This window comes from Lepisma saccharinum, chromosome 9 (genome assembly GCF_977018435.1).
Source record: "Lepisma saccharinum chromosome 9, izLepSacc3.1, whole genome shotgun sequence".
NCBI classification, from domain to species: domain Eukaryota; kingdom Metazoa; phylum Arthropoda; class Insecta; order Zygentoma; family Lepismatidae; genus Lepisma; species Lepisma saccharinum.
The window spans coordinates 89514493-89526999 of record NC_139237.1 but is presented as its reverse complement, the minus strand read 5'-3'; the positions used below and the strand labels follow the sequence as shown (position 1 = coordinate 89526999).

At 35.3% G+C, this 12507-nt stretch overlaps 1 protein-coding gene across 1 annotated transcript in view; it reads right to left on the bottom strand.

Annotated features, from left to right (window-relative positions):
* Nucleotides 1-12507, bottom strand: part of LOC145992242 (ankyrin repeat domain-containing protein 27-like) — a 35278-nt gene that overhangs the window by 21208 nt on the left and 1563 nt on the right. Inside the window, exons 3-7 of the mRNA XM_083128588.1 lie at nucleotides 11519-11555; nucleotides 9375-9513; nucleotides 6376-6491; nucleotides 5165-5398; nucleotides 2734-2899 (exon numbers count right to left, since the gene is read on the bottom strand). Coding sequence (XP_082984714.1) covers nucleotides 2734-2899; nucleotides 5165-5398; nucleotides 6376-6491; nucleotides 9375-9513; nucleotides 11519-11555 — 692 coding nt within the window. The remainder of the gene's footprint in view (nucleotides 1-2733; nucleotides 2900-5164; nucleotides 5399-6375; nucleotides 6492-9374; nucleotides 9514-11518; nucleotides 11556-12507) is intronic.

Genomic DNA, 12507 nt, shown 5'->3' with positions numbered 1-12507 from the left:
CTAATATGAGTGTGAAGATACATTTTCTACACAGCCACATTGACAGATTCCCTGAAAACCTTGGTGATTTTAGTGAAGAACAGGGAGAAAGGTTCCATCAGGATATAAGGATAATGGAAGAAAGGTGCCAGGGACGGTGGGATCGCCACATGATGGCCGATTACTGTTGGAGCTTACAGAGGGATTGTCCTCAAAAGCAATACAGCAGGAAATCGTATAGAAAACGTTTCACATAGTTTGTTACTTCATTGTGTACATATTTTCTTAATTATTTTGATCATAGGCCTATATAAATTTATTTTTATAATAATGATTGTAATCACAAAAAGAAATATTAAATTGTTGTTGGAAGTTCATTTATATGTATGTCTTATGTTTCCGCCATTTTGGTTTAGTTGCATTTATTTCATAAATTAGAGCCAATTCAGGAAATATATTATTATATCATTATTCAGCAGCATGAAATTGTCCTAAATTAGCTCTCAAACACTGTGCCGCAATTTCACTGTTCCCCAGTGTAATCTAAATATGCAATTTCTTTTGCACCACAGTCACCTGGAAACACACATTTATTAAGGAGGTCAATGAACCTTTCAGGTTCTTCAAGCCATTTCTAATTTTATATCTGATCGGTAGAATATCAGTTATCGGTAAATTTTATATCGGTACTTTATCGGTATCGGCCAAAATTTCATATCGGCACATCCCTAATATATTTTAAATCAATAATATTTTCTGTGCTTCAGTAGTTCGCACACTCACTTCCAGCACTATCATTACTGATACAGCACATTCAACGAGATGCCACAACAGTTAATTTCTCTACTACAGTTCTCAACAATGAAGATTGCAAGAAACTTTTGAAGGAGGGATTTATTGTAAAATTGAACAGCACAAATAACAATAATAATTATAAACAAATCAGAATAAACTATTATTTTATTGTCAATTTATTATTATTATTAATTCATGGCGAGATTATTTCACTCGATACTCCTGAAGACTAGATAAAGACATAGATAGTATACGAATATAACAATTTGTTATTAACTTTACCTTCTCAATGAAGAACAATCTTTGAAAGCTAGATAAATTAAGTTTATATTGTATGACTTCTCACATAAAAATCTCATTTTTTTAATTACGAAAACTCATGAAATGCATTATATTATTTGTTTTAAGTGGTGGAATATGAAAACGTGATGTTCCCATCTTGTTTACTACATTTTAAAAAATTTACATGGTAAAAAAAATAAGGCACAATAATTATTAGTCTTTATGTGCAAGCAACAAATATGTATATGACATATATGGTGGCCCAAAAGTCAGTTTGCCCTGAGAAAAACTGTATATGTAATTCTGAGAATAAAATTTAACAGTGTTGTTAAGAGTTCCACAGGGCAAAACTGTTTAAACATCAGCGTTATCTGTGTACTGGTATAATGCTTAACACCATTTGCCCGGTGGAACTCTTAACAACAATTTAAATCTAATGCTTAGAATTACATATACAGTTTCTCTCAGGGGAAAATGACTTTTGGGTTACCCTGTATATACACAAGGGATGTGGAAAATAAATACAGAACAAATTCTGAAAAATCTAGAAATCTCCTTGGCAACATACGTGATCTTTCTCTTAACTGAGGTGACGTCTGGAGACATGTACTTCTTCACAAGGAATAGTTCAACAAGAAAGGACAAGGAATGACATTATAGGAAACTGCTTTCAACGAACAGTGTGTGGCTGCAAGATAGACCAACAACTCTCTTTAGTTTGTCTTTCAATCCAAACCAATTTTGCTTACCTGGATTCCATTAAATGTGAGTAATAGTGTTTCAAATTGGGAACATCCTATATGCTAAACTTGTATTTGTGAGTAGGCTAAAATATTCTCTTAAAAAATACAGTGGAACCTCGATTTTACATTTTTCAGAGGATGAAGCTGATAAAACTTAAAATGTGTGAAAATGTAAAATCGAGGAAAATTGTATTACATTTTGCTATGTTGGGACCATCGAGATTGAATGTATAATGCGGGAACATAAAATCGAGGATCCACTGTATGTGAATTTATGTACAAACAGGATAACACATGGTCCCAAAAAATGAGTGCAAATAAGCTCAATTCAACTGTGACAATGGTGTCTTTTAAAAATAGTCTTCAAAAGCTTATTTTCCACCTCCATGTAAAAATACTGCTACACACAAGCATTAGGAATGCACATGTATATATCAAGGACAATTGGAAAATAAATGGCCAAACAATGAGCAAGCATCTGCTATGTACAAAAAAAAAAGCAAGGGATACAAGAAATCAGCTCAAGTCCACACACATATTTGTAGAATATGTAAGTTGTAAAGGTGGGGGATACAAACAACGAACCATTCCCATCTATTCTTGCACTGCAGCATGCTTCTTTGTTACATACCTTCTCAATATATCCTTGCTACTTTCTTTGTAAAGTATGTTCTTATCACATGAATCACATACAGATATATATATATATATATATATATATATATATATATATATACATATATATATATATAAATAAATCAAAGAAGGTAAAAGGAAACACTCACCGGACAGTAGAAAAATTCAAAATTTTCGCTAATTTCATAGCATCATCGGTGTGAGGAGAAATAGACGGAAATATGCAATGAATTATTAATCTCCACACATGGTGAGGATATTAGGACAAATAGAAAACTCTTGTTAGGCTTCGACTTACAGCAGCTGGAAGCGGCACAGCAAAATCCTCCGGGGCACCAAGCTGATCGGCCGTGACCCCCATGGAGTACAGCTCCTGAGTTTGAGTATATATTTCTGAATCCTCTTCCGAATGCTTCATGCAAATGATAGGGAAAATATCATCGTGGATGCATTCCATCACAAGGCTGAAACAAACAAATTACATTTGACACATGCAGATATTGTATACAGGCTGTAAATTTCCTACAAGCATTGCAAAATCCATGCACAATATTACTTCCAACTTTCAAAAAAGAAGGGTTTCATTGAAACAAAATTGATGTAGAAATCATTAATAATAATAATGAATAAGCAAAAACTAGCTGTTGTGACAAAATAAATATATTTTCAATAAAATGAAGTGCAATCTTGCATTTATATTTTTTCATTGTATGTTTTTTGTTCAAGTTCTCTGTAAAAACAAATAAAAGGCACTGTACAGACCAATAAACTCCTGATTTTTACCTTTCTCTATATAATACACTTATGTCTTTCTAGTTCCAATACAATAAAATGTTAGAATTGTTTTATTAGATTTACATTTATTTGGATTTTAAGTCCCTTACTAATAGACTCCTGAAAAATGTATATTTGAGGTTCTGTTTTTATAATAAAGCAAATAGGTGAGGCAAAATACATATGCCAATAAAATTCACAATTATACTAATACAGTGAAATCTCAGTTATATGTTCTATGGGGACTAAAGGGAAAAAACGTATAACTGAGAAAAACGTATTATTGAAAAATAGTTAAAATTATAAAATTAAGAACACAAAGAAAGAAAAGGTGTACTACATATGCACCAAAGTTTGCTGTATTGCACTGATCTGTTCTAAATCGTTATTGTAAATTCACAAAATCACGAGAAAGACACTGCTACTGGCGCCAGTGTTATGCCTTGCTCTTCCAAAGTAGTCTTTGCCGATATCGCTCCTGACAGCAATGACTCATCCAACAGGATGCAAAGGAATTTTGTTCCTAGTGTCGGCCCTATGGACACTGGATGGTTCAAATTTTGAGGCAAGCATGAAAAAAGACAGCTCCATGAGGATATGTAATACTCATGGTGCAACTTTGAAAAAAAATGGAAATTACAGCATTCAGAAATTTTGCGCAATTACGGAAAAATTCGAACATTGGGCTTTGGCCCCCGCTTCCCCCTGGACCTTTAACTGTAGGATGTTTCTTACATTTAGAATTTAAAATTTTCAAAAAGATGCAATGGTTCACCAGTTATAGCCTTTCATCTTCAATTTATACCATAGTAATAACAAAAGGGAAAGAAGTGCTTTTTTTCAAATGGCGCTTGCAGAAAGAAAATGCACGCAGTGTTTAGTATAATTGTTGCTTCACAACCATTCACACGGTAAAAATAAATCGCAGTGTTCAATAATTCGTTTATCAGTGTGGCGCCAGTGTCTGACAGCTCGAAAGATATCAGTGTCTGATCTGCTTCAGACAGATACGACTTGCCTAACACAATGCAAAGAACAAAAGCAGGATTACTTAGCACAGGCCAATTTGGTTCAAGAGTGCACTGCCCATTCCATGCCCAGATGGCAGATGTTATCATCATCTTGAACTCGAGCAGCATTCTTTCCAGCAAGCAGAGTTAAAAAACGTATAGCTGAAGTCTTTTCCTTTTGGGACTGAACTTGTTAAACATATAACTGGAAAAATCGTATATCTGAAAGTAGTATAACTGAAATATAATAGTATGCAACCTTAGGGAAATTGGCAGGGACCACCGGAAAAACACAACAAAAAAACGTACTAATAAGAAAAACATACTATCGAGAAATGTATAATTGCGATTTCACTGTACAATGCAAAAATAACTGATCTACAGACACATGTTTTACTTAACCTTAAGCTTGACCAAATAAAAAAACTTCAAATCTTTGGCCCAGGTTCAGATTGTGTAATCATTGTGACATCATCATGATACTAGTCCATGTGCAAATCCTGAACATTGCTATTGGCAAGTACTGAACAGGTATTACCATTACTTATTGCATTTTTGTGCATACTGATTTTTTCCATTCTGATAGTATATGGTTATGTGAGTCGATAAGGTGTGGTGATCTTAACATTATAATTATAATCCAACCTGCTTACAATGTTACTACATTTATACGTTTTAAGGAGGCTGAGTTTGTTAGGTTAGATTGCCTTAGTTTTTACACACTTTCGTTCAAATCCTACACATACATATCACATGTTCCATGGCAAAGAACACTACAAACAGCAGAAACTTGCACACATGGTCACTTATACTACCCGCTTTAAACAAATGAGTTTGAAGTTCTCTGAACTTCAAACATATTTCCAGTATCTTAAATGCACAATCGGAACTTTGACCTATTCTTGGTCAAGATACCTTAAGGTACCAAGATTCCTATCTGCTTACTTTTCTACGGCTGTGGTGAGAAGAATCTGAAACCGAGAATCCCTCTGATACGTCAATGGTCGAGTTTTGAGTAAAGTCATCCAGTTCCGCCTTACGGCATCATAGACACTCTCCTGGATGTCGGGGAGGTTTCCTGGGAGCATCCTGTGCTTGGACGAAAAGCTCTGGAATTCTTTTCTTAGCCGACACTGGAAATTGTCATGTTCGTCAAATTCACACAGAAAGTTGTGAGCTCTGTAAGAAAGGTGCTTAAAGTATGATAGAATGCCTAGTAATATTTATTAAACTAGTTCCTTAAGATAAGCAATAATTGTGAAAATTTAACCATGAAAGTCGTTGAAAAGTATAAATGAACTAATATTTGAATGCGGCACTACATCAAGTATTTAATGAAATGAGCAATTCAGTAATTAATTTATCAGCACTCTTTTACAATGAGCAAAGCTCCCTGTACATTTAAATTTCTGTCGCACGTTACTATTTTCAAAACCATTCTCTTAATCAGGGTGTCTACAATTTCGTAACAACAAAATTGCCTGATTTTACCAGGTGTTCCAGACCAATACCCAATTCTATATTTACACATTTGTACGAGGAGGACACTGCATATTAGCTAAACGCCACAGTTAGAACCCCTCTAAATGAAGTCTGATAACTGAACACAGATTGACTGTTGAGATAGGGGCATCAGCAGTGAGCTTTCATATATTGAGTAATCATAAACATTTTTTTAAAAATAAAAAATCATAATTATAGCATAAATGATACAAAATTATAGTAATATATGTACTAATCCTAATGCGTACCAAACACAAACCAACAAGAAAGTGGTAAATCGCAATAGCTATTTATTGCAGTAGATTTATAGTTGAAAATAGTAACAAAGCACGATCCCTTTCCTAGAGTAGTTCATATACAATTTCTACTGAAAGTGCCAGTAATACTCAATATATCAAACTCTATCCACAAGAAATATTAATTTTTCCAGAAAAACAGCAAATTTCCCTGACATTTCAGTGACTTTTCCAGACTGGTAGACACCCCGTTAATTGTATGCTTATCAATGATGTGCCTGACAAACCTGTTCTTGGACGTAAATCCGTAATAATTTTTAAAACAGGTGTGTTTAAAAATACAACGTATACATATTGTAATACCAAGTTTTAAAAACGAAAAGAGTGAATTAAAATATCCAGTTTCGATTTACGTACTCTTCCAATGATGTTATATTTCTATCCAGTTCAATTGCATCTTCATCTGGTGGTTTGGGTTTCAGCGATGGATTCAATGGCTTATCTATCACCAGGATTTTGTACTGGTGAAAGTCCTACAATGAGAGAACCTCCAATTATATACAATCTAAAAAAAAGCACAAATGCTAACAACTGAATCAGCACAAAATGAGAATTTCCCGAGTTATTTTCATTTTCAATTCTTAACTAGATCAGAAAAGAATTGTGCAAAACCTGAACAAAGAACTTTACGCATTTTTAATAGTCATTTTATGAAAATTCCTTCCAAATACAACTTTTAGTTTTGTACATACATAAAGTACCATGGTAAACATAGAAAATCATATATTTGCGCAGTCCTTATTAAAGAAACTATAAATTTTGAAGGTCATTGGCTACATTATATTTGAGTAGAAGGGAGATGGCATAGTTTCCATCTTCACAAGTGTAAATATATATTTTTTTAAAAATTGAAAGTTATAAAAACATATAGATATGTGGTGTATTAACTAACTTAAATAAGTTATGTTGGTTTAAGGCCACTTGATGCACAGAGGCTAACTGGGACTGAACCTACAGTTTAAAGTGATCCTAAATACTATGTGCCTTCACCAGGAATCAAACATGGGACCACCTTGAGTACAAGGTGACAGCATTACCACCACACGATCAGGGAGAACCTATTAACTAACTCAAAAATTAGTTAGCATTTGGAAAATTTGGGTCAAGATTTAATCCTGATAACAGATTTGGTACATATGAGTGGTTTATCCCACCACAGATATCATATTGACAGGTAGGTTGCTAACCTCAAACTTCCTTGTTCCTGGCGATTTGTAACAATTTTATGCCAATTCAACGATGCTCTTCAAAATTACACAGTGATTCGATTGATTGATTTGCTTTATTTTACTTCACTTTTGTGCCACTTTTGGCTAATTTGCGAAGATGTGGATGAGTGACGAAATTGATGAATGGACACTAACAAGCACCCATGCCCTGGCCGGGATTCGAACTCGGGACCAATGGCACCGTAGCACGATGTGCTAACCACTTCACCATGGAGGCCAGCTACACACACTGAAGAAGCCTAAAAAGGGTTATTGAAAACCTATATAGAGGTAAAATTTACATTTTTAGAATCTTTTTCCATGAACAGAAAGCATTAAGCCAGAGGCAATTGTGCTCATCATAACGTGATAAGTTACAACTACAGCGCCTAGAATAACGTAGTGTGGAAAACGGCATGCTTCTGCGCTCTCTGGATGGTTCCACTCGAAAATGATCCGCTAGAGGCGCTGGTGTTGACCCCGGTGCTTGGTGTTCGACTGCTTATAATAGAAGTAAATGGAGTTTTCGCTGCAACGTCTGATTCTTTTACATGAAGCATTTCTATGAATGTGATAATTGCTATGATATTTGGTACAGTGGTCGCGAAGATATTAACGAACATTCTAGACAGTCCACCACGTCCTGTTATCGTCATGCTTTCGTTAATAATACGGGAGAAAAAATACGCGTGGAATGCTCTTGGCAACTAAATTTTTGTGTATGAATTAGGTTCATTATCATCATCATCATTTCTTTTAAAGATATACACACTGAAACATTTGTATTTTTTATATTTACTGTCTCTTTTCTTCCGCTTTAAACTAATCGCGGCGATGATGATAATGATGATTGCATGAAACGACAAGGGGAACCCCACAAAACTTTCTTAGTGCCATCGACATGATTGTAAGGCAACTTTCAAACCAATTGGACAAGCGACACGGGATGTTCACACTGTCACACTAGTGACACACACTTCCAGACTGTAAAATAGCATTCATTGCACATGAGGGTCCAAACAGCAAACGACACGTTCATATGGCGTATTCGCGTGCTACTTGTTACTTCGGTCTGAAAGCTCCTTAAAGGAAGGGTGCTGAGACCGAAGCGACGCGCTACAGGGGGAGTTCCCAACTAAGTGACAAGCGACATGGTGCCTTCAGTCTATTAGCAAGCGTTGCTTGCGAACAACAGATAGGCGACACGATAAACCGCACATTACAACTACAGATCTAGGCGACACGATAAGCAACACGTGTCGCTTTGTCGCTTCTGCGTCGCTCAAACTGGGCCATTTTCTCAATAGCTTGCAACATGTTGCCGTGGTTTGTTGTTCGCACATACGCGATGCAATGAGTGTCTTGCTTTAGTGAGATTGTGCACCAAAGCGACAAGCGGCACGCGACACTTATCGCTTGAGGATTTCACCAACCGAACGCTGGCCTGTGCTTCCCGTCATGCCGCTACGATGTGAAATGTTGCTCTTGATTGGCTCGTTTCCAAGCAACATGTGTCGCTTCGGTGTGAAAGTTGCCTTGGACCGAAGGACCCGTGTCGCTTTGTGTGAAATCCTCGTATCGTTTGTCGCGTGTCGCTTTGGTGTAAAATCTCCTTGAGGAAACGGTGCAGTCAGAGCTTGTGTCCCTACGGTTCGAAAGGCTGCATTGATTTCAGACTGCTCGCTTTCAAGCGACACTTGTGGTTTGTCGCCTCGGTATGAAATATCTCTCAGGATACTATTTATATTCTAATAACATAGAAAAATAAACTCTAATACACAGTCCAAGACCTGACGTACGGAATCACATTGCGATGTTTCTTCTTGTGTTACGCATGCTATTTATTTATTAATTTTATTTTACTTTTCTTTCCAAATTAATGCCATTTCGTGACTGTAAATCACTCCACAAATATAACTGTTTCCATCAATTCACTTACCGCCTTTCTAGAGAAACAAATCTACACAATATATTCCAAAAACTAACTAAGCCGCATTACTTTCATAACAAAATAAGCACCTGGGTCGATCGCACTGCCATCTACTTGTCATCGTCTTGGGGAACCAGTTTCTTGGGTCGTTTTCCACACTACGTTATTCAAGGCGCTGTAGTTACAACACAAAACAACATTTGAAACATTGCTCATACCTTATTGTAGCCTATTTCCTCACTTGTAATCCTCACCACATGTTCTCCTGGTATTGGTTGTGCTGATTCTGCTAAGGACAAATGATCTCGTTCCAATTTGAAACAAAAACTGCTAGCTAAATCTGTGGTGACAAAATGTCTGAAAAATAAAAAAATGAAATTTGTTTACTGTAGAACATGCCCTAACTTATCAGACACAACAATGTAAATAAATAATAAAAAAAATCAGTTTATACAAACATTATACCATATTCTCATAAAACACTATTTCCTTGTACAAGGGCCAGTCAATGAATAATGAGAATGGATTTATTACTCACAAAAGACATTAGGCAGAGTTCAAGTAGGTATGGTCCTTCTTGAAAGTCACAAACGAGTTACATTTCTGCCAAACTTGGAATAGATGCTGGTGACATTGTCTGCAGAACTGCCTCAACCTTCTTCAAGACAGCTCCATTTACCCCAGCTGCACACCGAATCCAATACGATTCAATGCAACTTGGTGGGACACTATGCGACACGAGTCATTTTGTTTGTTAGCTAAAATCTGATTGCAGATTTCGTTCATATACGCAATATGTATAGGTCTCTCTTTAAAAATTTGGGAAGTTAGCATCAGAATCAATGTGTATGTAGATTTAATGCATCAATTTGGGTTTTGAATTGAATTTATACAATACTGCTATTGCCCTTGCACTACTGCAGTGGCCACAGGGGCAATTCAATAGGGTTTTCCTCCCGTTTCCAGTCTGTATTTATAGTTCTGTGGCTGAGGTGAATGGACTTGTTCATGTGCAGATCATTTTGTTATAGGCCACTCCATGTGATACCAAATTCCATGGACTTTCGTTGTTTTGTCGCAACAAAACTAGAGTCAAATGTTTCGTTCAGCATGCAGCGGAGTTCAATTCAAACATCAGTCCATAGGAAAAAATTAGCACAGGAAAAATACATTAATGCCAATTCAGAACATTCGCATATAACAATGGATAATAAATTTTTAATTTTTTTCCTGAGAGCACAAAGACTATGTTCTAATAATAACACTATCAAAAATAAAGAAGAAAGCCTTTTAAATATAGCTAAAGAAAATGGCTTTCACACTAACAGAATAAACCATTTCAAAAAACAAGTTGCAAGAAAATTAAAGGAAAAGAGAAATACAGACAAAAGATGAAAAAATCTGTTGAAAAGAAATTTCTGTGCATTCCATTCCACAAGGGATTATCACATAAAATTGCAAAAACTTTTAGAAGATTTTTAATTTCAAAATTGTTTTTAGACCCTCAAGAAGTTTGGAATGTACATTTAATGAATTCAAAATGAGAAACTCTCTACCAGATGTGGAAACCACAGGAATATATAAGTTGCTCATGTTCAAAGGATTATGTAGGCCAAACAGCACGGGAAATGGCAATAAGATGGCACGAACACGATTTGGACATTATAAATCTAAACCCAAGAACAGGTTTGTCAGCTCACATCATCGAAGAGAAGCATTTGATTAAAAAGATTGACTGAAAACACAGAGTTGAATGTCTGTGAAGCTTCGTTCATTGCAGAAGAACACTGGAATAAATGAAATAATGAAAATGGTAACATAGATCCAGTATGGAGTTTTCTTTTTCACAAATGGAGTAAGCCACCATTTTTAAAATTTAATGTAACAGAAAACATCAAGAGACTTTGTGAAAACAACGATGACTTTGAATTACCTGATGATATTTGGGATTCATAATTTTAAATAAAAAAATAATGTGATCAATTTTTTTTTTATCTGAAATAAAAATAAAACAGACTGCTTCATTTCACAGTTAAGTTGCTATATTACAACAATGTAACATTGACAACATCCATTATATCAGATTCTTTTTGTTTAAAAAATTGCTAACCATTGTTATAACTGTATCTTTAGTCAAAATGAAAATAAATGTCTGAATAAATACTTCACCTTTACTTGCACACTATAAACTAGACTACATAATGGTCTATATGCTCTTCTTTCCTCCCAATGTGTGGCACATGGCCCCCTCAAGAAGGTCCTGATGGATTAGCAAAATGGCATGCATTGGAGGGGAAGGAACAGTTCGGTCCATTTGACTTGCCCTTGTATTTGTGAAAACAACAATTAAAACAATACTTACTGTGGACAATGTGGGGATGGCTTCAATATATGAGTGTCTGAAAGAATAAATAATACATTATTAGGGATATGAACAAATTATAATTTTAAAAAAAAGGTAAATGTCTGTTATATCGGAGACACTTTCCTTCAAATTTACAGGAGAAACTACTTACGGAAATGAGTTTCTGTTGCATTTATCAAACTTCGTGGAGGTATTTTGTCACTATGGAATGCTGCACAACAGAAAATAAGCACTTTTGATGTATAAAAGTAGCCTTTTGTGCGAAGCGAAAACAGTATGCTGTTGTTTCCATTATGAACCAGCAGATGGCGCGAGTGTTGAAAGTCACGCAGTCTCACGAGAGGAAGAAGTGTTTCCAAACGTGCCTTTTTTTACCAGAATTTTTTAATTTTTATTTTTTTAACTATTCTTACCTAACCTAACCTTGCCGGAAATGGTTCGTGGGGCTAACATGAATGGTTTTTGGAGCTATCCGTCAATGGTTTGTGATGACATAATGAACACGAAAGTAGGTATTTTTCGGTTAAGAAGATTGCAACACTGCATGCCCACTCCAAATCGACAAAACACAAGCACGACGCGTGATGATCCACAGCTGTGCGCGAAATATTCTATGCTCCGCAACGGAAGAAAGGTCCCAAAAGAATTACTCGTAATGTGATAAATCAAAGTTATTTTCATGTAAAAAGCATAATGGCACCTTCAACTATGTTTCGCAATACACAATTGGTAAGTACGAACCATTTAAAACTGAAAATATCCGATAGAAATGTGTCTCCGATATAACAGACATTTACCAAAAAAAAAACATGTAAAATGAACATAGCAAAAAAGGTAGAACAGTGAACCAAATTTCCTCTTACCTAGGAAAGATACTGAAAAAAAATATGTATCTGTCTTATTCAAAAATTAATATTCACATTAATATGTATCAATACTCACATTATTAAAATTATATTTAAAAATATTAAAACAATAACAATGAC